Source organism: Micropterus salmoides, unplaced genomic scaffold (assembly GCF_014851395.1).
Source record: "Micropterus salmoides isolate LMB-PRFRI ecotype aquatic unplaced genomic scaffold, ASM1485139v1 Ms_hic_scaffold_22, whole genome shotgun sequence".
NCBI classification, from domain to species: Eukaryota; Metazoa; Chordata; class Actinopteri; order Centrarchiformes; family Centrarchidae; genus Micropterus; species Micropterus salmoides.
The window spans coordinates 18,642,824-18,670,777 of NW_024041373.1; the positions used below are offsets into that span (position 1 = coordinate 18,642,824).

A 27,954-nucleotide genomic window follows, 5' to 3' on the forward strand; every position below is an offset into this window, starting at 1 on the left:
ATACATAGACACTCACACAGTATACACACAGTAATTCCGCAATATGCATATAAGGTATAATATACCACCTGTTGACAAAAATATATTTATGGTAGAGACTTGGCAACTATGGGGCAACTTTAGTTTACTTAGAGTTTAGATTCTTTGTTTAGTCAGCCAACTCCTGAGAATATCTGTGTCTCTTTGGTTTGCTAATTGCTTTTTTACTGCTAAAGCTTTTCAATACTGACTTTTAGCAAAACTTTAATTTGCACATATTTTTCTTAACACAAATTTCAGAAACAATCAGCTTTAAGAGTAAATATAATATGTTACACTGCAAATAAACTTAGTTTAAAGGCCCATTGTGTAAAAATTGTATGTAATGTTGGCATCTGTCAAATTATTCCAAGGGGCATAGGTTTTTGCTGAAAAAACAATCACAACAAAAAATGGAACATGTCTATGTGCAGCTTTTAGCTCATTCATTCTCAGTGTTGCTAGGGTGGGATCTTTGAGGTGGGGTGGGCACGCATTGCTGTTTCCCACAGTGTCCCACTAGGTGGCTTAATTTTACACACACAGTTTCTAAAAAAGCAAACAAATATTGTATGTGATATCGTATTCCAACAAACATATTATTCCCACTAGATATATTCAAACAATCATCTTTAGGACTTGTTTCAGGTCTTCGCTCTTGTATGTCAAGTTTGCATGTTGTTTCTATTGATTATTTTGTATGGCTCTGATGTAACCCCCGACCCCTCCTTAAGAAAGGTCGTATTTATTGCAGACCTTCGATTGCTTTAGACAGTTCAGTCATTCATATTATTATGTCCATTCCCTAAACAGGACTTTATAAATCATTAAGCCATGAACTTCTAAGCAATTTAGAGAAATCTGAGAAATTTAAGACGTCGAAAAAAATCAGTATTCCCTGTTTTCCAGTGAAGTACATTCCTCTCTGTGCCTCTCTCTCTGTTTCACTGTCTCTATTACTCCCTATCGTCATTTTATTTTCTCTCTCGTCTCACATTCTCATTAACACTGCTGCCCTGTTGGCTCTTTGCCTCCTCTGTTACCCTTTTTATGCAGCTGCAGAGTCACTTCTTTTCGTTTGCTCAATTCATCCCCCATTGTATAAGATGTATGAAAGTAACGGGGTCCCGGAGACATCCAATTAAACGCACAATGCATTCTTTTTTCACAGCTCCCCCTCCCTGCTGTCTCCCAAAGCCCTTCAGATTATATAACAGCTCAGTGTCAACGGAGCCAGCCTGTGGAGGACAAGTTAAGGGGGTCTTCGCCAGTGATGCAGCTCAGCAACTCTGGACTTTCCCCAGCAGCTTGCGTACTACCCCTCACTCCTCCTCCTTCTCCTCCTCCTCCTTCTTCCTCCCTTTGCCATATCCACCCACCCATCCACCCACCAGCCCACCCTCTCCCTGCCTTTCTTATACACACATACACACATACACTCAATCACGAATGCACAGGGATTGCAGCAACAGCAGCAGCACCGCGAGATGGAGATCTCCGCTGCATGTGTGAGTGCCTGTTCCCGGTGAGTGCAGGGACAAGAGCGAATGAGTGTCAGTGATGCTTGAATGAGGTGTATAAGGGAGAAGAGGGGGAGAGCGCAGAGTAAAAGGCAGGGGAGGGATATCAGTGAGGACCCGATGAGGTTTTGAGGCAATGTCTTTCTGCTTTTTTTCCTCTCCCATCCTGATAACCTGAATCTTTGCTGGATGTGCCACAACAACTCCAGCTGTCACTGCACCGGCTGCCTCTCTCTCTGTCCTCCCGCAGCCAGTGAGAGCTGCTCCAGTGGCTGGACGGTACCCCGGCACCTAATGAATACATGGATGAAAACTGGCTCTACTGTGGATCTGTGCTTTCTTGTCCTTTGCACCTCTGATCTGTTTCTCAAGGTAAGAGTTATGCTTCCTCTTTTGGAGTTGCACACATATTCACAGGTATTGCAAAAAAGAGTGTGGGATTTATCTGGTCTGCCTTTTAAAATCTTAATTGAATCAAGGTGGATATCAGAAGTATTCATGAATTATGATAAAATCCTGTTGAAAGTCTTTGGTTAGTGATGTTAGTGTATGTTGCATGCATTAGATATGGATAAATTAGGGAGGGGGCATTTCTGCATCCAAGCACTGAAAGGTTTAATGACTAATCTGGAGAACACGTCAAAGGTTTTTCTTCACAAATGCAAATGGAGATGAATAGAGATGTTATTTGACTTTGATTTATGTACTTATAATAATGCGTGTCTTTGCAGCCTGTGACAGACGTGCAGTATATATCTGATGAGGCATAGGCTGATTATCAAGATTGCTGTACTTGTGAATTGTCTGGGCTAAACAGTGAAGAATATTGATGAGCACTCACTAATAGACTATTGTATATGGTACTGCAATAGACTGTCGGAATGATGATTATTTATTGGAACACACCTATCGTATTAAGTGGCATAGACTGCATGACAAATTCATATGCGATAAGTGATGTGCTCCCCAAGGCTGAATTTGATGAAAGATGGATTCATCCTTATCATGACTAATGACATGTGTGATTTGAGAAGGTTTGGGGTACTGCATCACATACACAGCTGCACTTATATTTGCTCTCAGTCGCCCCCTCCTCCCCAGAACCTCTATTTTCTACATGTCATTCCTTGACTACCTGAATTTACAGGAAACACAGATGGGTACAGTGCCAAACACACTGGCTTGTCTATCTCAGCATCTTTTTCACTTATAAATCATCTCATACATTACACCTGAGTTAATCATCAGTTTGACCTGAGTACACATGTATGCCCATAGCCCTTCCCCTTACTAATCAATGGATTCATTAGGGTGATGCACCATAGCACTCTGTATGCACTAAGTAAGCTCTAAAGTGTTAAAAGCAGTATCTTCTCCATTATTTTATACAAAAAGAGACCCACACTAGCCGGAGAGCCTGTGATCACAAAAAAAATAATAAAATGCCCTTCTGCATATCAGCCTCTCCAAACTTACTCTTCCCAAGGATCCATTTCACAGCCAGTGCTCTCATGTAGGAGATCCAGGGATGGGAGCTTTTTAAAACCTCCAACTATTACCGGAACAGAAAGTGCTGCTCAATGATAAATCTTTTAAGCCAATGTCATAAAGCAAACTTTCACAGGTGTAGCCGGCAGCCCGGATAGATACAGATAGCTCTGGATGACAGCTGGAATAAGATGGTGTGTGTGTGTGTTTGTGTGTGTGTGTGTGTGTGTGTGTGTGTGTGTGTGTGTGTGTGTGTGTGTGTGTGTGTGTGTGTGTGTGACTGTGAAGCTCTGAAAACAGGCTGGGATTGTTTATAAAAATCTTGGACTAAAGGGGTTTACATTGTAGCAGGAAGAAGAGCTGGACGTTTTATTGTGAAAAAGATTACTGCAACGGGGAGTGTGTAGAGACCGAACCTATACTGTACAAATGCAATGTGATATCTTGTCCTTTGCATTGTCCTTATGAAGGCATAGTTGGTGCAATGTCACTTGCAAATAATGAGAATACAAAATGGATACATTGCACTGTAACAACGCATACATTAGAATGCATGGGGGGTTGATGAGCACAGCGTCAATCTGTGTTATAATGAAGAGCGAAGCACTGACCTTGTAATGCACCCTAGTTTTAGCACATTTAAGTAAACCATTAAAGAACATCCTGTGTTTAAGATGCGTGTTTGTATTGATGGTGCAGTTGTGGTTACCATGTTTGAGGAGTGGGAGGCCACTATAACAACATTACTTAACTATTAATGAGAGTGGCTAGACAGTGTTATCGAATGTAAATATCCTACAGATGCACTTCAGTAATTATTGCGTTGATGCAGACTGACTAGGATGTAAGGCGATCTAAGCAAAGCCATCTCTTTCTCTCTGCTTTGCGATCGGGCATAAATCATGAGTCAGCAATGTCGTAGACCTGCTATTGCATGGAAAATGGATCCAGTCCCCAATTAACATTCTTAACAAACAGCCATGTTTCTACAACATTGTGGTCATAATAAATCAATCATGATACTGTAGCTAAAGGTGGGTTTCTTCCCCTCATCCATGCAGCATTTTAGCGTGAAGAACTGAAGGGCAATTGCAACTGACAACGTGGTCTGCCAGGGTACATAAGGAGATTTCAGAGGATTACTTTTGCAATTTTAGAGTCAATGCATTATTCATAATCCTTTGGATAGCTGAGGCCAAATCAGGGAAGGACCTCAGGTCATTAGCAGAGATACAGCTTGCTTTGAGAAGAGGAGGAGGAGAAAGAAGACGACGAGGCAAAGCAGATTCTCGCTCAACTGTCTGAATAAATCCATGAGTGATATAAGTCTCGCTCTGACTCTCTGTGTATCTGACTTCCAACAATAATACTTCATTGAAGAGCTTTTCTTGATTCCCTTTGTGTAAATTTACCATTTAGCTGCTTGACATGCCTTACATGACTGCATAAGAAATTGTATGCGCTTAGGGGAGACTTCCTGCAGATGTGATTACCTTTTCAGTGGTGTGAGATTGGTGTTTCTGAGTGTGAAATAGTATGATCCCATGTGAATCAGCCTCAAACAAATTCTTTTAACCGTGGAGCCGCATCTGACAAACAACTTACACTAAAGTCAAAGCGCATACTAAGCTATGTTTCAGAACAAATACCACCCCCAATAAAATTCAGCTGCTCCAAATTCCAAAACAACCGTGTGTAAATTCATGACACAGCATACCATATTGTTTGTGTATAATGAGATTGAGCTAGTTGCTTGTTTTTTTCCACCCTCATCTGGCACTGAATGCATTGCAGTGACTGAAGTGACACTAGAAGCTGTTGGCATGCAGTTTTTTCCCCAGTATTAATAGGAAGCAAGATGAAACACAGTTACCTCTAAATATATTCCATTTCATCAACAGTCTGAGCTGAGGGTTAGGTTTTAGTGGACAGTCTGCAAGGTGAAACACATGGCAAGAGTGCCAAGAAATACAACCTCATGCTTTTTATTATCAGCCCTTGTCTGATTTTTCAGTCTTTGTTCTATGCGGTCACATTTAACAAAGACTGTTTTGCCATCATTAAAAAGTGTGTATTCTTTTCACATCACACTCTCACTTCTTCTTTTGTAAGAAGTAAAAAAGTACTTTTTAAACCTTTAGTCATTACGTCACTGGAACATGCACTGCAGATGTAGATCAACTGCAGATCAGGAATAAACATTCATCTAATCTACCGCTGCTTTTCCTTTTACAAATTCCATGGGAGTAGTGAAACTGACAGTAAGGAAACATCTCTTCAGTGTAAACTTCCCCACCAGAACAATCGCATTGATGGATTTACAATGTCTCAGAATGATAAAACATGATTACTTTCAGGGAAGCTGCGACACCATGAATAGCTTGCTCTTGAGTGGTAATAAATGATTCATTGGAGTTTATTTATCGATGGTGTCTTGTCATATGAAAATGATTAACCAGCTCTTTCTGATGTTTCCTTTCAACCATATCAAACATCAACTCATTTCCTTGTGCTGCTTGATATACTTCATGCTCTAGCTATGAAATGTCTTTCATCACAGATGAGACAGAAAATGCAATATTTCTCATTTGATCATACGGACCTTCATTTGAAACTCTGCATGGGGACTGACTATAAACAAATAGGCTTTTTTGTATTATGAAAGTCATTTTTAACTCCTTTGTGTGGTCATATAAGTTCAATAATCAATATAAATCAAGCTATGCTTATAAGAAAAGACTAATAATGGCATTAAAGGGCTTCAAACTATTTGGTAATGATGAATTAACATTAAAAAATATGTTACTAATTATATGATAAATGTATGTTGCAGATTGGGGCATCATAAATATGACAGTGGTTATATGAGACACATCTTTTTAAAAATTAAGAACATTTCTAGTTAAATTCTTGCTCATCATAGTGTTACATTTACATACACAACAAATGGGAATTTTATAGAAGCTCTATAAATGATATACTAATCATAAACAACTACGGTTTTAATGCTTCAAAGCAGGTATGCATAAACCTGTATTATAAACCATATTCCTAAACAGTTGTTAGAAAATATCCTTAACACTTTTTTGGAGACTCCTACTCCAAAAGTGAAAACTGTTTCTCTTTTACAAATATCTTCAAGTGATTTCAAGCCCTTCGTAAACATATTAAATTACTTATGGTTGAGTAGCAAATGTCTTCAAGAACTGTTTGTTATTCACTGTATGCAGCTCTTAATATAAAGTTGTAATAAGCGGTAATCTGTAAACATTTAAAGTTTAATTTCAGATCAGTCAGCCAACTCATGTGGAACAGATTTATGATGTGTTCACAGAACATTTGCAGAGTTTATATTTGGTGTCTAGCCTCTGACCTCGTCCCTCCGTTCAGCACAGGAGAGAATGGGGAGCGATGATAATAAATTCCCCCCTAGGGACTTGAGCTTACAGGTGGATACAGGTGGAGGAGCCCAACACTAGCTATTATGTAGAGTCTAGTATGTGTGGGGCGCAGCTGTTGTGTGGTCAATTCCTCTTCCAGGACCTCAGACTACAAGGGGAATATATGATTTAGTAAACACCTTCTACTCGTGGCCAAAGCACCAACTGCCCCACGGCCATTCCTTCACAAGACACCTCCAATGATCATGGGAAAATACAAGTACTCTTAACACAGAAGCTTACAAAAATATATCTTATGAAATGTTATGTAGCATTGATAAGGAGATGACCATAAGTGGGTGGATATACAGTAAGCTTAAGGTTGGCAATGAGTGCAGCAGTGCAGAGCAAAGAACAGGAGCTCAGCAGTTTTGATGTAATTATGGTATGAAGAACAGTAAAGTGAGCTGTCACATAACCCCATTTGTTTCAGTTGGAATGTTCCCCTAATGTATAGCCGAATATGCTCTGTGTGGAAAATGTAAATGGGACTCTCCTATGTGCGACAAAAGAGAATGTCCCCTGAAGCCAAGTAAATGGGCAAGACAGCAGTCATGTTTAAATCACTAAAGCTGATGTACACTGCCCTCTAAAAAAGACTGGAGTTTGCAGTGATCCAATAGAAACCCCCAAAAATGACATCAGCCACGGGAGAAAGCCAAATCAGTTGAACCCAGAACACTTAAAATCCTGAAACATAAGTATTGCTATTTCACCATTGCATAAATCAATAACATAAATGTGTCATAATGCATTTGTAAAACGCCAAAAGAAAAATAAGGTCATCTACTCATAGTTACTATTTCCAAGCACATATACAGCCAGCAGCCTTGGCAATCCTATTGTCTAATGATATTGTCAAATTCACATTATATACTGTGCTTGTTAGCATAACTAGCAAATACTTAGCTTGATAAGGTAAAGCAGTGATCTGGCATCTTGACAGTGATAACACCACAAGTTCACAGCAAAATTGTTCTCTTCTAGCTTGAGGTGTGTATTTGAGGCCGACAGCTGAAATAACAGTCAATGACCAGAGATTCTGAATGGTGAAAGCAGCCACAACAAAACAGTTACTATTCCAAATAGGTGTCCTGAAGCAAATGATCAGAATTTTGGCAGAAAGGTTTGCGTTTATGAAAAAATACTGTACATAACTAGTAATTACTGGTTCTTGAAGTGAGAAGGTTCCATTAATTTTTTTCATAGATATTGTTAGGGGACTCACAGCTGGAGCACATTTACCGTTTGGATGGACTGTGTTAGTAAATATTGTTCTTAGAAAAAACAGTACAAGCTTGTGTACCTAAAAACAACTACGACTCCATGGTGCATTTACGCAAGAAACATCCAATTAAAGAGCTTAACATTCTGTTACGGCTAACAGAAGGTGGAAGCTAAAGATCATTTTGAATCTTAAATGAAGTCAGGTTTAGCTGTGTTTGTTTAAAACTGCAACAACAAAGCGTTTTGAATTCACTGCTCTCATTAGCCACTCTGACTGGCTTCTTCTCCAAGCAAGGCTCATGGATATTGTAGTATTAAGAGTCGTCTTCCACGCCAAACTGACAGATGTTTTTTAGTTGCAATAATTAAACATAACATATACATAAACTTACAGAATTGTTAAATTATTCTGAGTTCTGTGTTTCTATGATACACAGAGGATTATTACTAAAAGAGACATTTGAAATAGGGAAAACTTCTGGCACATCAATAATTTGTGTGACTAGATGCAAGTGTTTTCACATACATTACTGGAGAGTTTGACTTGCAAATTAAATATGATTATCTTTTTCATATGGTGGTTTTTGGTGTTTTACTTATTGCCCATTTCACCATGTGTATTGATAAACACTGCACTTTTGGATCACAATTTTGGATCTTGGATTCTGGATCATAGATTGTGCCTTTAACATAGGTTATAATGTGTTACTAGAATGCAAAGTTATAGTCGCATAAGGAAAAGAATCAGGAAGTCTGCTATAGTATACTGAATACTACATAGATCATCAGTTCCCTCCCAGACAACAAAGTTTCACACAGACTCTGATTTCTTTCTCTTTTACATTTACAGGAAATATGGTGAGCAAAGAGGACACCAAATGCGTTGTTGTCTCAAATTCAGATGAATCAGATTCAGAGACATGCCCATCACACAGCCTCGATGCGCAGTCTGGACCAGAATCAGGCAAGCAGCAAGTCAAGAAGAGAAACAAGGCCTTACAAGTGCGTTTTAAGGATATCTGTGATGCTCAGAATGAGCATCGGGGTAAGCGCTCCAGATCCATTTCCTGTAAAGTGACACACAGAAAGTACATGACCATGCCTGCCAGACGCTCTATTCCAAACGTGACCAAGAGTACTGGTGTCCAGACGTCGCCGGACCTCACTAAGCGATACAAGACTTTTCCTTTTGAGAGGAAAAAAGGACATACGTTTAAACACACTGCTTTGGTGGAAGATTACAGAGGGCAAAACAATGGTTTTTTGAGTGATATAAAGGCTGGAGGAGAGGATGGACAAACCACTGGGGAGTCCTCTAAGTACAAGGGTAAGATCGTGGGGCAGACAAAAGCGTTGCTTCACCACACTGATGACAGCAGTGAAACAGAGGATTTGCTTTCTAGTGCTAACTGTGTGGATGGACCCTCTTGTCCAGACTCTTCACATTTCTCGGAAGAGTGCCATCCACGTAGCTCTCCTTTCAACAGAGAAACAGAGTACCAGGTTTGTGGGACAAGTACCAAACACAAAGGATTACCCAAAGAAGACATGGAAGCTGGCACTTCCTCAAAGCGCCAGCTGGCTAACTCTGAGTTTTCACAGGACAAGTCAAAGGGCACTGGCCCTGTTGCTTGGAACTCGCTGACACAGGTGGAGTCTTTAGGAAGCCCGTCTGTGAGCTGCAAACGGAAAAAGGGTACACAGCTAAACGAACAGCAGTCACAGACACTTCCCCATAGCGCCAAATGTTCTGTGCAGTCACAAGGGCAGTGTCGGACAAGGCATATGTCAGCCTCCTCTAAACTCCAGCAAACAGTTGGGGGGGATGAGGGCTTTCCTCCAGGAGACAAAAGAGCCCCAGGCATGGGGAGCAGCCAGCAGATAATGCCCTTATCTGGAGACAAGGATATCAAAGCACAGCTGCAGGCCATGGAGAGTCTCATCAGCTCAAGCCAGGAGACCATCAAGGTCCTGCTTGGAGTTATTCAGGAGTTGGAGAAAGGTGAAGCACAGAGAGAGGGGTGAGTAGAGTGAGCTAAATCTGTGATAAAGGTAAAACTGTAGTTTATTACAACTTGAGTCTTATTTCTGTAGCTTTGGCCATCATTTCTATTGGTTATGATAACATTGTCAAGGTAATTGTTGAGGTCTGGGAGCACAGCAACATCAGTAAAACGCAGTTTGATGCCAACAAGTAGACAGTCGACTTGTTGTAAACAAGCCAACAGTTCAGTCAGATTATTTTAACTTCTGTATTTGAAGTTAAAACCAAAAGAGACAGAACAGGAAATGTAACATTAATCCTTTATCTCATAGGAAAACTGTAACTGCAAGTACCAAAGGAAAACTTTGAACCAGGAAGTCAGTGACAAAAATAAGACCCAAGTTGCATAAGAAAGGAGGTATCCTTTAACTATAGCGTACGAAGAGTACATCCAGGCTAACAACTCTGTGAGGCTGTACTTAGGCACAGTGGTGCTTTGAGCTAAATGCTAACATCAGCTAGCATGCACACAATGGCAATGCTAGTATGTTGATGTTTAGCAGGGATCATGTTTACCATTTTTAGAGTAGCAAGTTAGCACCTTAACATTTGCTAATTAGCACCAAAATCAAAGTACAGCTGAGGCTAATGGGAATGTTCAAGTTGAGTCAAGTATTTGGATGTAAATGTAAAGTATTGGACAAAATGACTGCTTGATTGCACTTGATGAAAATCATTAGGCTTTGTCCTCTGGAAACAATGAATAGCTGTACAAAATGTGGAGCCAAATTCATCAAGTAGATGTTGAAATATTTCACTGAATAGAGAAAACTTTGCTGCTGGTGGAGCAAGAGTAAATGTCAGAGGATCACCAATAAATGCCTCTAGCATGACTTAAAATTGTATTTGCGGTATTATATCAATGTAACAAGGTAGTTTATCATTATACAACACAAGGTTTTATAATGAAAAGAAAGTCTGCTGTTTGTAAAGAGAAGAAAAGAAACTTTGTAGTTTGAAAAGAAAAACTGTAGTAGATAATCAACCCTCAAGGTCAAATGGCACATTTCAAATACATTACCATGCCTGTTCATCTCTGTGTAGGTTTAATACAAGAAAAATGTGTCATATTTCATTAGAAATGTACATATAAAGGAGAATATGCAGAAAGTCCTAAAGCTATGTCCATATGTAGTTACACCAGTACAATTGTAAGAATCAATGTACTCCATCTCTAAATCCCATAGAAACACAAAGCAAATTGTATTTAAGTCTTAGCCATATGCAGTGGAGAACAAGGCACCCTAGTGTGGCTCTGTGAAACTTGGTTTTAAAGGCCCAATTAGTGCAGCCTCATAACAATTTGCCTTTCATCTCCACAAAACTGTGCCTGCTATAGTGCTTTTACTGTGTTGTGTTCCATCAGCATTATTAGAGAGGTGCAGTAACAGGACTCAAAGCCTGCCTTCCATAGTACATTCCAAAATACTCTTTCCTTTTTTGCAGGCCTGGACAGTCAAGAAAGCCTTCTTTAAAGCTATACTTTGAGATGTACCAAAAAGCATCTAAAAGCCTCCTTGTTCTCACATGTAAAAAAAAAAAAAAAAAATACACAATGTCCAGTGATTTTAACCACTTTTTGCACCCATGCAGTGAGAAAATGATAAAGTAATTTTTTGGTCCAGCAAGGGTACAGGGACAATGTATGTAAGAAGGCATTTCATTAGGGATTATCCCCATGTCACTATTTACATTGGAAATAAGATCATTGAAAAAAATCATGCTTCTCCATTTGTGGGTAATTTTGTTGCTGTCCCTCATCTGTCCCATGAGCTGATTACAAACACAAAGAATATTTCCTGAAAAAGTCCACCAAGAAGTCAAAAGAATGCTTGTGCTGTTCATCTGTTTCACATCCACTTAAGCTTGACAAAGACAAACTGTTTGATACTTATTAATGACATCCTGCAAAATGGAACTGAAAAACAAAGCTTGTTTTGTCTGTTTCACATCTCTTAAGGGTTTTCCAAACATAAGCAAAAGTGTCAGTGACACTTGATAATGCTTGATGAATCACATACCTGTAGCAAATTAAAATTGCACAGCTATTCTAGTTTCTTACTCATTCACAGGATAATTTATCTTAAAACCCTGACCAGCTTGAATGCAGTATATAACTTATACTATTTGATGCACGTGATAAGACAGAGAACATTAGTCTTTTGCATGATCTCATATAACAACGGACAATTGCGTGATACATGTCAACCCAATTTCACAATTATATACAAATATTAAGGTCTCTACCCATGCTGTTCATTGTACTGCATTATATAGTCAATGTTACATGCAAAATAATGTTTGCAGAGCTCTCCTGTGTCTGTACACTACTGTATATACAAAACATGTATATAACATATACAATATTTACCCTATATACAAAGCATTGAATGCCATGTGAAAAAGTGTGGCCTGGTCTGTCTTTAGCTTTGGTTCACAGGTTATCAGTAAAACACAAACTAATACGCAGTGCTTAGACAGGCAGAGCAGCAGGCATGTAGGCAGGGGGTGTGGATAGTTAAACTGGAATGACGAGGGTAAGACATATCCCTGGACAGCTGACGTGGGCAAACAACACAGCAGCGAATCTGTGCCAACAAACAGTTAGCTTAGAGAACAACTTTCTGAGGTGCAGCTATTTTTTCCCCTTATGAAGCATCTATGGAATAATTCTCTGTGACATTCTGTGCCTTAATACAATGACACTATTTTGGGTCAGGAGTATTTTACCCTGAATAAGAAGTGTTTTTTTGTGCTGAGTACAAGCAGTGATTATATATTTAGGTTAATGCGCTTTGATTATTAGAGCGAGGCTCTTTAAAATTACAAGGATGTACATGAAAAGCCAGGCAGCAGCACAGCACTGGTGTGGGCCTTGTCTGTGCAGTGAGTTACTGTCCTTGCTCACAGCTGTTCAAAGAGACTTAATTTGAGAACAGGGCAGGATGGATGAACTTGCTGACCTTGAGCTCCCATCAGCATTTTCGATCCACACAGGCTGTTTCGTTTCTCCCAAAGAGGTCACCTCTCATGTCACGGGGGAACAGTTGAGGTCCAACACCTCCACATGTCATCAAACAGGGTGAAGGGCTACCGTGACAGCAAGAAATTACACGTGCAGCTCTAATACAGCCCCTCCCATGATCCCCAAACAAAACTGTAGCCTGTCATTGCATGCAGTTCATACAGCATTAACTTACCTTCTGTTGCCTATAGAATGGAGACACAGATCACGCAAAACTATGTCATGGCAAAGTGAGGTAATCCTATTGTGTAAAATCAGCGAGTCTACATACTTTATTAACCAAATCGGAGAGAACTGCAGGAACAGAGCCCCGGCTGCATTTTCAACTGGTAGGAATAAATAACACTGGGTGAAAACCAAGCTGAACAAATCTGGCTGATCGCTGATGCCCACAGGTGTTGAAATATGAAGCTAAATCGTGCCACTGGAGATCACATATATCTTTTCATCTCTCTGTTCACAGGCTCTCCTACCGAACAGGACAAGACACAGCAAATTGTGACACTTGTCGAAACAGCGCATGCATCATTTACAGGTGGGCCCTTTTCAGTGCCAGTGTGTCATTAATGCTGAATTAAATGCTGTTTTCTGTTTGATTATTCGGTTTGGTGTGAAAGAGGTGCTTAGAAGAGGCGTTTGGTGCAGTGATGTTTTTCTGTACAGAAAATGCAAAAGGAGATGTAGTATATACAGTGTTCTGACTAAGACAGCTAAAAAAAATGTTTTTAAAACTCATAAAAATGTTACGAATCAGCTTCAGTGATATGGAAAGAATAACTCAAAGTATTAAATGTGCACCTACTGGCAGTAATGCATGCATATACAGTATCTCACAAAAATGAGTACACCCCTCACATTTTTGTAAATATTTGATTATAACTTTTCATGTGACCACACTGAAGAAATTACACTTTGCTACAATGTAAAGTAGTGAGTGTACAGCTTTTATAACAGTGTAAATTTGCTGTCCCCTCAAAATAACACATCACACAGGCATTAATGTCTAAACCGCTGGCAACAAAAGTGAGTACATCCCTAAGTGAAAATGTTTTGTGTGGCCACCATTGTTTTCCAGCACTGCCTTAACCCTCTTGGGCATGGAGTTCACCAGAGCCTCACAGGTTGCCACTGGAGTCCTCCTCCACTCCTCAATGACGACGTCACGTAGCTGGTGGTTGTTAGAGACCTTGTACTCCACCAGCTTCCGTTTGAGGATGCCCCACAGATGCTCAATAGGGTTTAGGTGTGGAGACATTCTTGGCCAGTCCATCACTTTTACCCTCAGCTTCTTTAGCAAGGCAGTGGTCATCTTGGAGGTGTGTTTAGGGTAGTTATCATGTTGGAATACTGCCCTGCAGCCCAGTCTCTGAAGGGAGAGGATCATGCTCTGCTTCAGTATATCACAGTACATGTTGGCATTCATGGTTCCCTCAATGAACTGTAGCTCCCCAGTGCCGGCAGCACTCATGCAGCCCCAGACCATGACACTCCCGCCACCATGCTTGACTGTAGGCAAGACACACTTGTCTTTGTACTCCTCACCTGGTTGCCACCACACGCTTGACACAATCTGAACCAAATAAGTTTATCTTGGTCTCATCAGACCACAGGACATGGTTCCAGTGATCCATGTCCTGTGGTCTGCTTGTCTTCAACAAATTGTTTGTTATTATAAAGCCAGCAATTATAAAGACAAAGAATCTGGGTCAAAGAATGGATTAGCACACGCAGGTAGCAGGGATCGTCCTAGCTACAGAGAGCTGGAGGGAAGTAAAATGTTTTTGCGGTGAAAAAGTAGCTGCCTGCTCTGCCAGCTGCCTGCTCTCATTGGCTGGATGTGGATGTCAAGTCGGCCGACCCCTCCAGATATTTGGTATGCTAGATATCTGACAGATGTCAGTGATGAGACCGCAGATCAACTGCTGATTTACTCCCGATCAAAAAAAAATCGTGTAGTGTGAACTAGGCTTAGTCTGCATTTTTCCAGGTAATCAAACTATCTCTCATTAGTTGGATGTATGTCCTCTGCAAGGCTGTGTGCAGCTGGACTATTTGTTTTACCAAATGCCACATCTGTCCCTCATGTTATTAGCAGCTCACAATTATTTGTTTTACCATGGTTCTGCACCTCTCAACTGTGAAAAAAGTGAAAAGTTACTGTAAAAGCTTATGTTTGATGATATTTGTCTTTGTTATTTACTTGAAATGTTTGATCTTTGATTGATGGAGTAATGAGGGGTTTTAAATCTGATAAATTCATTTATTTATGTTATAATAACACAGAGACATTTTCTTACTAAGGCTATATTTTTACATCTGATAAATGTCCTTAACTTGAATACATAATCAAATAAAGAAACAGTTATTTAACAATATGTTAAGGAGTAGTTATGTTTATACAGTCTTACAGTTGCAACTGGCCCTTTGAGGGTAACCGTAATGCTTATGTGGCCCTTGAGTTTGATATCCCTGCCTTAGACCTTGTAGACCTTGACAGTAACGAGTCACATGACACAGTGGAGGGTAAATGGCTCACTTTTGTTGCCAGCAGTTTAGACATTAATGCCTGTGTGATGTGTTATTTTGAGGGGACATCTAATTTACACTGTTATACAAGCTGCACACTCACTACCTTACATTGTAACAAAGTGTCATGGGGAATGAGTGGCCTCATTGTAATGAGTAAGTAATCATACACAGCAGTAGGAAGTGAACTAGACAGGATAGGAAATACAGTTGACCCTGTCAACAGAGTATATGAGGAAATTTTACTAGAATTTTACCACAGCCCATAAAACATGTCAAAGAAACAAAGACTGGATTAACTCTATACTTTTTTTAAAATCCCATCAGCATTGCACAGATTTCTTTTTGTGTGTGTCATTTTTAAAAGACACTTTATTTCTGTCAAAACACACAACAGTTTTGTGTGGTGTAAGTGCTCTGAAATGCTCTGAGCTGAAAAATAGCTCAGAAGCAGGTGGGAAATCCACTCAATCTTTAACCTTCTGTCATTTGTCACTTCAATCCAAAAGCCTTTACTGCTGAAACCCCTTGTTACCTTGTTCTCAAAAACAGGAAACAGACAGCTGTTTGGAAAATACTCTCAAGCCCAGAAAATACATTTTATACAGTAGGACTTTTGAATAGTTTTCACATAGCTTAAACACACAAAATCACAAACTATAGATGTAAACTTTATTTCCAGTCTGAATATGAACGTTGGCTGCAGTAAAGCGTTCTTCTTTAGAACTTCTGCTTTATGCTTCTCCTTTTACACAATAGCTACTGCACTGCAATAGAGATTGTATTGTAACAGCAAGTTAAAAAAGGGGTGTCCAATTTGCTATCCTTTTGGAATATTTTAGATGAATGTCAGATATTTACACCAACACCTTGAGTATTATAAACTCATTTGGAAAAAAAACTAAAACACTCATTTACTGCAAATTTAAGGAAAACTGCCCATTCTTGGTCGTGTTAATCAGGATTTTTGCTGAATATAACATTCCTCTCTTCTCCCTTCACGAGTGCATTGTGTCAAGATGACCCAAATTGTGGTTAAAGACCATTGTGGAACTTGAAAACAGGATCTCCATTTCACATGAGATACAGGTTGATCAGTGGATCACGCAAGAATAACTTGTATAAACAGATTTGTCCTGACACCTACAAGTGTAGCATTCAGCAATTTTCACATAATTCATATTTTCTCTTAAGCACAGACAAAATTCCCAAGCGGTCCAGGCCTGTCATACGAGTCATGTACAGATAGTCTGCCTTTCTCCACGGGATGAAAAAAACATGTTAGAAAATGTAATGCCTTTATCTGAATTAATTTTGAATTAGATTTTTTTTTAAACATGTTGCTGAAGTCATGTTAAACAAACAAAATTAAATAAAAACTACACAGTAATGATGGTTATAGTAATATTCACTAATACAATTGTGTATTAATACAAATACTAATACAAATGTGTCCCTGGGCAAGACACTTAACCCCTAGTTGCTCCAGAGGCGTGCGACCTCTGACATATATAGCAATTGTAAGTCACTTTGGATAAAAGCGTCAGCTAAATGAATAAATGTCATTAATGACACTGCAAAATTTGTTGTTTTTTAATTTTCTTATGTCTGACAGCAGGACTTAAAGCTCCATGATTGTGCTAATGATCTAATAATGAACACTCACCTACTCATAAACAGGCAGTATTCATCACTTAAAACTGGGAACTCGTATAACTAAGCCTCGGGCGGGAAAAAGTAATAGAGATTTAGCATAAGAATACAAAACTATTTGTGCATGATGCCTATTGTCTTCATGTTCACAGTGTCATGTACCGTGGATGGTGTGGAAATGTGTGCGAGCGGACGGATTTAACATCAAGAGATTTTGATGACGCATTTCAAAATCTGGGCAGCACACTAATCAAGATCTACTGAAAATGAACACCACAACTGACCCAGACATGAGACCGTGGCTTGCATGAGGAGCAAGACTAGAGACTATATCAGGTTCTACTTTTGATGCATCAAAACAGGAGCTTTGGTTTCATGTTGGTCGAGGTAGAAGCAAAAATAGAAACATATGGCTTACCTCCTTCTATATCTCTCCAAAAACACAAGTTAACAGAGACAGAACGCTGCAGAGCGACAGCCACTCTCACTCCTCCACACCAATGGAGAGCAGCTGTGGACTGCAGTCAATAAAACTGAAAAACAGTCTTAAGCCTCTATAGAATGAGCCAAAGTCTCCATCAAAGAATAAGGTTCAGCAACCATTGACAAAAAGGCAAAGGGAGATCACCACTCCTCAGCAAGAACCAAAAAACTGCCTCAACACTCAATGCAAAACAAACATACCAGGTCTCAGCAACACCAAATTACTGAACCTGAATCTGATTCTACTTTCAGAGATATTGGCGGGTGTCAGCAGTCAGAATGTCAAGAATATTGCTTTCCTGATGAGTGGTGATTCCTGGTGTCTCAACTAATTAAAAATATCCTTCAAATGCTGTCTACCAATCTGTGACGACTCTCTTCATGTTGGACTAAATGTTACTAATACAACCACAAACAAACTAAATAGAAATCAGCTGATCACCTATCCAGATACTCCTACATCCAGTTGTTCATACCACTCTTTAATATATATTAACTAATCAAGGCAAAGGTGTGTTATAAGATAGCTATGGCCCAAGACAAATTATGGTCCTCTTTTTCTTTCAATGCTCCAACTTGGCCGAATCCCATCAAGCTGTCCAGGTCAGAAACAATTGTTATCTCCAGGGTCATGGTGTCCCTCGCATCAGTTTTCCAAATCCTTTCTTTTCTATCGTAGTCCCGAGGACCTCAATGAACCACAAAATTGGAAAGGTGGACAGAACTGAGGCAGCTCTCCTTTAAACACAGCTTTCCTCATAACAGTAGAAGACATCAGAATGGCATTCTTAATCTCATAGGTATAATTGGTACAGTTTAGCCTGATGTCATTGGCACATTTCTTGACCCATTAGGTCTACAGGAAACAAATTTGTAGCTCTTGGGAGTTCAGTAAGAGTAAATATTTCTTGTGGTGTACCCGGTTCGATCCTGGGCCTTGTTCTTTTCTGTTTGTACATGCTGCCATTACAGGCCCTATCTGCATACATGGTATCAGTTTTTTTTGCAAAGTAATGCAATCATTCTCCAGTTATTAAAGTAATTTCCATAGTAACTACAGTCAACCCCATCAACAGGTGAACTTAATAAACCGCACCTGAAAAATGGTTCAGTGTATCACAGGCAACAACACGGAATAGTAAATAATTCAGGATCCCCTAGCTGTGTGAAGCTTAAAGGGAGTGTAAGTGACTCTGCAGAAGGACTGTTGGTATTTGAACTCAACTGCCAAACAAATACACCCCTCCCTTCAGTGCTCCGTCAGACCTCTCCAAAATTTCAAATCTATTAGTTGTCTACAGTGTTGAAACTTGGCCCTTGCCTGTTCATTAAACCTTTATTCTCTTTAGTCCCTTTCTGCTTTGGCTGTTTCTCTGCCTTCTGTCCTTCTTCACAATGGTACTCTCCCCTCCCCCATCACTCCTGTGCACGAGCACTAACTGTTGCTGATTGGCTGGGACAGTGTTGTGTGGCAAGGTCCACACCACTTCCTAGTTGTAAAAATGTAAAAATGTATTGGATTACAATCACTTACTATCCCTTTAAATTTGAAACTTTGACCCACAATAGACCTACAACACTTAAAATTTATCGTGGTAAATTTCAGCAGTTTCAACTGTGAAACAATAAATGACAAATCTTCCAGTAGATGATTATAATCTTTATAATTGCTACATGATCATAATTTCCATTAATCACTCAAAGATCAGAATTAATTAATGTGTCAAAGGACACGGGGTGAGATTTAATCAAGATATGCACTGTAACAAAGAAGTATTTTTTCCATTTTTATGATGATGAAGTTTTTTTACCCAAAAGCTCAAAGGTCTATTTGACTGTGACATCATAATATCCTGGAACCACCCCCCCCCCCCACCCCCCCTTTTTTTTTTACATTATTCATCACTATAACTCAGAAAAAGAAGGGGAGATTGTGACCATATTTCACAGTCGTACACTGAACAGGTAACACTTTTGACTCACAGGTCATCAAAATAGGTTTTTAGTCATAATTTAATAATGAATTGGGCGATTCCGTTCACACACTGGCTGGGAAGACACAATGAGTAAACAATAACTAGCACAGTACGGGCTTTCCTCCATCTCCTCCATTCTGCTTTTCACTTCCTGCCTCATTCTGAATTTCGAGCATTATCAGAATCATGTGCCTGTTAACTACATATGATGCGCCTAGCTAATCATGATCCTGTGAGTGAGTGAGTGAGTTTCACCTACAGCTCATCGAGAGGCTTTGCATCTAAAAATGCCAGGAGAAAACATAATGACCACATTTTGTGTAGCTATACTCTATAAGAACCCACAGTAATCAAGTATGTGTATCTGTTTAGCCATACATCTATGATAATTCTTCATTAATCAGTTTTTTATTGTATATTCACTGGGATCATACATACTGTAGGTATTATCGATAGTGATAACTTCCATTTAGTCAAAAAATACACTTTATACATTTTATTTAATTACGTCCAAGTATTTATTGAATATATTATATGAGTGGAAAGGCATGGATGTAACCTGCTACTTGACTGGTGGTCAGAGGCATACAACCATGGGGCAGTAATTCTAGTTTAAATTATTTTATTGTGTTCATCCTCCTACCTTTTTTTTTTTACGCACAGTACTGTAGGTGATCTCTTGTGTAACAGCCAGAATACTGCAGTGTGTGTGTGTGTGTGTGTGTGTGTGTGTGTGTGTGTGTGTGTGTGGATTTGTGTCTCCATTGATCAAACGGGCCTTTTCATTGATTTGTTTTCATGGGTTTAGCCAATACTTCCTAAGTACGTGTGACTTTCAATATGGGGGGGTTTAAGCAGCGTGGGTGTGTAAGAATGTCTAGAAGTATGTAAATAAATGGTAATATGAGCCTGTGAAGGGTATTTTCTAAATTATGTGATTTTGACTGCACCTATTCTTTAATTATGACTTACTGCAAATAAATGGGGAGTACATTTGGGTTCATCTAACTGAGAGGCAAACATTACACATAAAAACAGGAATATAATTTAAAGCAAGAAGCCCACTGTGAAGCAGATCTTATCTTGATAAGAAAAAGTGTGCCACTTCTGTATGTCGGTGAAGCAACTTGGCTAAATTAACACTGAACAATTTCTGATGGCAAAGGAAGTGTCTGTCATGACTAAATTAAAACATGTGGTATGGTAATAAAATCACCATGAAGATGCACTCTGCAGAATACCGATAAAGTGGAAGATTATCATTTATTCTGTATTCTGTATCATTAAATAGTTGGGGGGTTTTTGCAGTTCCCGCAACTGTTTTTAACATTCATTGAACAGAGCAGAGCTGTAGTTGGCAAGCAGGATAGAAATCTAGCACGGTCCTATTTATCTCTGCCAAAGCAATTGTCATAAATATCTTCAATTCTGCAAATAGTGCTGTTTAATATTCTTCAGCAAAACCCAGGTGTTCAAACATTCCAAGACTAAATTATGTTTTTAGAGAATTTCTTTATTGTTTATTTGTTCTTTATTTTGGACGTACTTTTTACCATCACATAAAACTACCTAACTAATCAAACTGCTGTACGATCCCATCACCAGCATCCCTATTATTAATCCGTTGAGTTAAACTGCTGACAGGGCAGCAGTAATCACCTTGCTGGACAAACCACTCCGTGTGACACGTTGATGATTAGGCCTGAGTACAGTGAGGCAAATTAAAACAAGCCACGCAAAGCAAGATGGGACCAAAAGACCAATTACCCCTCAAAGATAGACAGCAACTGCATGTTGCAACTGAAACCAACATTAGCAGCCTCTGAGAAGTAGACCTTCATTTTGGAGCAGCTCAGCATCTTCAGTATGTCCGATAAATTCAGGACTCTAGCAGCTGCTTAGCTCAGGTAATCAATCTGTGGGTCATTCTGACCTCGGCTCTCCCCTGACAGTCTCCTCCCACCTTTGGTATACTGCAGCATCTCATAGAACATTGCAACAAATAGGGCATACATGGCAATTAAAAGAGAGGGAGAGAGAGGCTAAATGTATGGACGAATAATTAGGGGAATAACTATGAGACTGTCCATCACATCAGGGTAAAAAAGGATTCCTTAAAGGGTCGTTTCACCCATAATACAAAAATATGTCCAGATCACCTAGCTATTGGTAAGGTTTATCTGCCCACATTTAAACAATGTCCTCAATGTTACTTAACATGGAAACACAGGACTCTCACGGATGATCTCACAATCTTTCTGATAAGTCATGTTTTGCTAGTAATTTTGGCATGCGGGACAGGTCTAAATAAAATACCCATGAGCCTCAGCCACCATTGGCACAGACAAGATGCCAGTCTTTGGTGCGATATTATTTTTCCCACCAGATTTTAGACAAATCTGCCTCTGATTGGCTCGTACTTGTTGCCTCTGTTGGTTAGGTTGAGATTAGGGCGGGGTAAGGGTTAGCCAATCAGTGGCAGAATAGGGTGAGGATTTAATGCAAACCTGGGGCAAGTTCAGCGCCGACAAAATGTAGCAAAACGTTTTTTCCAACGGAAACAGTGGTGCCTTTAACACCCTACTGTGTACGCAAGAGCACTGCATTTTCCTGCCTTTTTAACACTGTTGTGTTTACAAACTTGTCGCAGTTGATTGGCTAACACCTGAGACATGCCCACCAAATGGGAGAAAACATACCTCGAAGCCATCATTCAATCAGAAAGCGATTCAAACCGGTGCCAAATGTTTTGAGATTGAACTTGCCCCTGGTGTGTGTCAAGTGAGAGTTGTCAAAAATCTGTGGTGGGAAAAAAAATATCACGTAGGGATTTCCAAACACTTCACAGATGAGAACAAAACACAGGGATACAGTTGCTGAATTCACCCACAATTGTTTTCACAATTTTTTTTTCAGTTTTCTCAACTTGGTAGTCTTTAGCTTCCACTCACCATTAGCGGCGCATGTAACTTAATTTTAAGCTCGGTGACTGGATGTTTCTTGTGCACCTTGGGAGTCGAAGTAAATGTCTACCTTAAAGTTTTTATGTACATTTCTTAATCTTTTGTACTGATTTATCCGGGAGAGTTTCATGCTATAACTGTGAGTCATGTAACATTGTCTATGGGAAATCTGAGATACTATTACTCCCAGAATCAGGGGCATCTGAAATAAAGTCAGAAATGGAGGAAGTTATCGTAGATTTTTAGCTGTGTTGCATCATAGCTGACCGTTTGCTAGCTCGGAGAGATTTTTTACCCCCATCAACATCTCTTCATTGAATGAAATGATGTACAGCGCATGAGAAAAAAAAAATAATAGTGAGGCGTAAATAGCACAGTACCAGAAAACACAAAGAAGCTCTGAGACACAATGTGACTAATGCTAGTATGCTCCCAGCTTGCTAGTGTTTTTTTCTAATCATTATTATTATTATTAGCAGTAGTAGTTGTAATAGTAATATTAGTATTAGTATTGGTATTATTCAGATGACCAACCCTTTTAAGGAACCAGAACATTCAACTCAAAGATGGAAACTGTACAGTATGATGAGACTGTATCCACCATGCTATACTTACATTTGGAGTTCAAACTAAATTTACACAAGCATCAGCTGCAAATTATATGTGGCCCGCTGAGTCAACCTAGTGTACAGCAGGAAGCCCAGTCTAAAACACACGCTCAGATCAAAGCATTAAAGGATTTTATTCCTATCATGCTGTGTTGAGTAAGAACCAGCATTTGAATCAAAGTATACAATGCAGTGTTTCCAATTTGTTACTCACAGTGACTTTGAAAAACAGTTAAGTTCATGGAAAGGCAACTGCAATGCAATATGATGAGACACAAGGAGCTAATTAGCGCTTGTGTCCCACGCTGAGGTGGCAGAGCTGTGGTTGTTTTGGTGAACAATTGTCAAGATTGCCTATTCTGTTTTGTTCTCATTAAGGAGACCGGGTTTCTCTCTGTGTATCTGTGAAGCAGAAAGCCATGTAATAGACAATGGCAATGGCATTAATATCTGATATACATGACAGGAAAGAATTGCTGCATATGATTTACATAACCTGTGGGGAGTTTCTGCTTCAACTGTTGCCTGTCAGTGGAGGAAATAACTGTCACTCTCCGGTGATTTAGTCTACTATAGCCTCTACTATACTCATGTCGTTCTGAAGATGTTACACTATACTGAGCCTGAACCACTCATCTTGTCAAGTGGAGAGTTTGAACTGTGAATGGCCAAAGGGGAAATCACAGGAGGAGAAATGACTTTACGATGAAAGGTGCCAGTAGCAGAAAGAACAGAGAATAGTAGTGAGCAGGTACACACTGCTGAATGAATAGAGTATGCCATGCTAAAAAGACATCTCACAGCAGCAAAATCCCTCCCAGGAGCAACAATCATTGAACGGTGCTCAGCACACCATGGCCACAGACAACAAATGGCTCGCCACTGATCACAGCAATAGCTACTCACACTGCATAACTAAAGAGATGATTAATCTGCTTTGCGGAATGCCCTAGAAAAGCCTCCCTGTCTCCAGCCGCTTCAATCTGTTTGTGTACAGAGATGATCTTAGATATAGGGCTTTTGTTTGCTGAAACACCTGCTGCCCAGTGCCACCCGCATCGTACAGTGCTACCTCTGACTTCCCACTGAGGTATTTGTCCACAGCGTACAGTAATTGCAGTGATCTGCCAAGTGATTAATTTCCTAATAATTGCTGAGGCTATTCTGTGTCACACTGTGCTGCTGTGATTCTGCTCTGCTTTCTGTCAAGTCAACATGATTTAAACAGCAGTAGTAAAAGACAACACTTCTAACATAAAAACAAAAGATACAAATAGAGATAAAAGTAGGAGGAAGTAAAACAATGGATGATATGAATAAGATATGTGGTAAGTGCATCACATCCTGCATGAAACAGCAGTTCTGCCAAGATAAAGGCTTATGTCCATCCTTAAAACTGAGTTACTCATTGTCAGAAGATTCAGTGTTCAGAAGAGCTGCAAGTGTAAGCTTTTGTTAAGTGGAGAACAAGGGAAAATGCGCACAAGCAAAGCACCGTGCAACAAGAGGTTTTGTTATGATACAACAAAATACTTAAAAATCCCTTTTATCAATAATGCTGTTGAGTTTCAAGTTGCCACAAACCCAGGCTCCTGTACATTGTCCGCTTGCTTTGCATTTAATCTAACATATTGATTTATCAGAAGTCCCGGCATGCCAAATGACTATCCAGCCCTCCTTTCAGTTTCCCACCTGAAAGCTTTAATAGAGCTCTGTTCTTAACTGACACTTATCTTAAGGGTGTGTTGACAGTTCCCAGGATTTATTATGTCACTTTGCGTATGGCACATCCTTCAGCGAACTAATTACACTGCCCATCAAAGCGGTTACCCCATCAGGCCAAGCTTTGTACCTTAACGTTTATTTGTGTGCCTGCAGACATGGAGAGGGCTACATGTTTGACCTTGACATGTCAGATGTCATCTTTTTTGGCAGCTTTGGTTCTCCCTTCCACCTTTAATACTCTAGACTTTGAATGACAGGAATGAGCTTTGTAAGCCACTGTTTTAAACGTGTTTTAAGTAAATGTAGGTGATAAAAAAAAAAGAAAGAAATAAAAACGAGGATGAATCAAAACTGCCCCAAATGAAAAAAGCAACAGAACATTTCATCAGGTACGGTTTGTTGAGTGTCACTTTGGTAGGCACATAGAAGGTGATTTATTCACTTTATTTCCAAAACGTATTGCATACTTCAGGAATAAATACATTAACAGAGCACTAGAAATCAATAGCAATAAAGTGAAGGGAGATGGTTTATAATAATGCGTTTATCCCTTGCTTGAATACAAGCAGTTAATCAGGATCTGCTTGGCCTCTCGATGGTTTCATTTGGATGGGATTAAGCCCCACATTTCTCCCAGGCCTGAGAGATTTAATCGGAGAGAGAGTTCAACTACGGTGTCGGAACAAAATCAGACGATGACCAGCCTGGGATTATATTGGCGGATGTGGAAGTCTGATGTCAGGAGCAACCCACATTCTGGCTCTTTTTTGATACAAACATAATCTATGCAGGAAATGCCCTTTGACTGCATGCAAACAAAATACAGACATGATGCAAAGGAACTCTATTACTCGGAGGAGTCTCTTGAATATGGATATGTGCCGTGAGAGATATGTGCTGCCAGGGTGTCTGTCGGTGCATTTGAACCATTTGCCTCCCTCCCAGTCTCCATCTGGACATCAGTGGATTACTAACATAAAAAAACAAGTCACAAACTGAGTCATAAATGTTATAGCTGCCCAAAAGACAAATCACTTACTTTAAAAACATTCAGCTTCATACCCCTGATTTTACTAGTGAAGATATATGAAATCTATAATCAAATCCTTGTATTGTAAGTACAATACTGAACTGAATAATCGAAATATTCAATTCAATTTCTTATGCTTGTCTTATAGTGTCGAGCTGGATTTCAAGCAGCAGGAGGACAAGCTACAGTCCCTGATGAAGAGACTTTGCCCCCTGGACAGTCAACAATGCCCCGCTCTGCCTTACTCCAATGAAGTGTTCACATCCACCCCAAAACGCAAGTCCAAGACAGAGTCCAAAAAGCATGCTCGTTGGAAACTCTGGTTCCTTTGAGTAAAACATCAAGGGCTTTGGGAACAGCCTTTTCATTGGGCACATTAATACCCCTGTTATTCTCACAATGAAGGAGGGAGTATTCAGAGGGAGCAATCAACATATGAGAATGGATAACGGCAGAAACCAGTTCATTTGAGGTTCTGAGTTGAGACTGCACATTAAGTCAGCTGGTGGACAGCAGAGACAAAAAAATTTGAATCCTGTCAAACCTTTTTCTGGCATGTTTGCTGAAGAGGACCGACACACACCTGCAAAAACTAGGTGAGCTTTGGGATACATTTTTGTACATGTATTTTTTAAAGATGGAGGTTATATATAGTGGTTAAATGCACCTCTCACTTTATATTTACGTATTTTTATTGCATCCTTCAATGCAATGCACTCTTGGTCTTTTTCCCCTTAGAGCATATTGCTTGGCAACAAGAGGAGGCACCATGTGGAGGTCCTTTTATGAGTGAAGCTATAATGTTTGAATGGACATCATCCCCACCTCCGGCAAAGCACAAACATTTTACTATTGGGAGGAATATGAGTAAAAGACTGAAAAACAGAACAGTACATGGCAGTATGTCAACCCTGTCAATTCTTTCATTTTCCGTCTTATCTGTTAGCACCCCGCTCAGCCTGTTTGACTGAATGTCTGCCTACCTTTGTACAAAACCCTGTGTATTCTCTCCTGTTCTTCTTATCTGTTAACATCCTACTCAGCCTGTTTGACTGAATGTCTGCCTAACTTTGTACAAATCGCTGTCTATTCTCTCCTCTTTCTTTTTATCTATTAAGATCCTGCTTGGCCTACTTACCTGAACATCTGCATACCTTTGTTGATAACACCTGTCTCCTCCCTCTTTTTGTAACTTAGTCTCTTTTATTCTCTCCATTTAGCTCACTGTGCAACCAATCAACTAGCCAGCCAACTTTGCCTCAGTCACTGTGTCCTTTTCTGTTGGTCACACTCACACATCATTTTCAGAACTTATATTTTAGAATATCTGCATCTGTTGAGCAAAGTACTCTGTAGTGACATTTTAAAATATATATGTTTGGGCCCCTCCTCTTGCTGAAAATGCAACAAGTCTTCTGGGTTTGGTCAGATTTTTTTAACAACATATATTATGTTTTGACTTCTTCAAAAGACAGAATGTTTTCTATGATCTTAAACAGTGTTTTGAATTTCTAACAAAAAGTAAAGGCTATTTTGACATTTCTCTCTTCGAGTCCATTAAGAGTTTGCATTGCCTCTCAGTCACATTGTGTCACAGCAAAGCTCCGATGTGAAGTATTGAACCCAATTTATTTTTAAGTGATCTGTTTTATGTCCAGTTAGCTAACACTTAAAGTGTTGTTCTGTAATATTGATTTATCTTGCCTTTCAACTGCATGTTCCATCTTGTAAAATGAAACAACTTCTTTTTTTTTTCACAGAAGACATCTGTCTACCAGCCCACACAAACAACTGTGCACTGAACTTGCAAGAGTAGAAGGGCTATATACAGTGCTAAAGGAGTATGGTAGCAATCTTACAGCAGAGAAGACCTGTAGCCATCAGCTTTGGTTAAGAACAAAAAAACAAAACACTGATGATGTAGCAATGATATTGAACTTCCACGCTGTAATAAAGCAGGTATTTACTGAATTTAAAAGTAATTTTATAACAGCAGCTCTTACATATATATTATGGCATAATTAAATATCCAAGAAATGTCAGGAAAATACATACTGGCCTCCCATCTTTAGACTACGCAGTAGATTACATTATTCAGGTCACCAATGTCCAATTGTCCATGCAAAGATCTGTACCCTGAGAAAGTGCAATTTAGTGATTATGTGCAATATTATGCATTTTTCTACTGTTTCTACGTCACAATTAAAACATTTTCAACTGAATGATTC

General features: G+C 39.5%; 1 protein-coding gene across 2 annotated transcripts; it reads left to right on the forward strand.

Annotated features, from left to right (window-relative positions):
- Nucleotides 1–608: 608 nt before the first annotated feature.
- Nucleotides 609–27,938, forward strand: insyn2ab (inhibitory synaptic factor 2Ab). 2 transcript variants are annotated; one of them, XM_038737902.1, is made up of 6 exons: nucleotides 609–1,543; nucleotides 1,748–1,910; nucleotides 8,544–9,714; nucleotides 13,226–13,297; nucleotides 25,875–26,322; nucleotides 26,465–27,938. In XM_038737902.1, the coding sequence occupies exons 3-5, from the start codon at nucleotides 8,549–8,551 to the stop codon at nucleotides 26,056–26,058; spliced, it is 1,422 nt and encodes a 473-aa protein (XP_038593830.1). In that variant the 5' UTR covers nucleotides 609–1,543; nucleotides 1,748–1,910; nucleotides 8,544–8,548; the 3' UTR covers nucleotides 26,059–26,322; nucleotides 26,465–27,938. The 2 variants fall into 2 exon arrangements, with proteins under 2 accessions (XP_038593830.1, XP_038593831.1); XM_038737903.1 differs by lacking the exon at nucleotides 609–1,543 and having other exon boundaries at nucleotides 1,570–1,910.
- The last annotated feature ends 16 nt before the right edge of the window (nucleotides 27,939–27,954 follow it).

What these genes read in the sequence shown, in the direction of transcription:
- insyn2ab (XM_038737902.1), top strand. Translation starts at nt 8,549, where the DNA reads ATGGTGAGCAAAGAGGACACCAAATGCGTTGTTGTCTCAAATTCAGAT. An exon ending in GGTGAAGCACAGAGAGAGGG is followed by an intron (nt 9,715 to 13,225) that starts GTGAGTAGAGTG and finishes CTCTGTTCACAG; the next exon opens with GCTCTCCTACCGAACAGGAC. An exon ending in AGCGCATGCATCATTTACAG is followed by an intron (nt 13,298 to 25,874) that starts GTGGGCCCTTTT and finishes CTTGTCTTATAG; the next exon opens with TGTCGAGCTGGATTTCAAGC.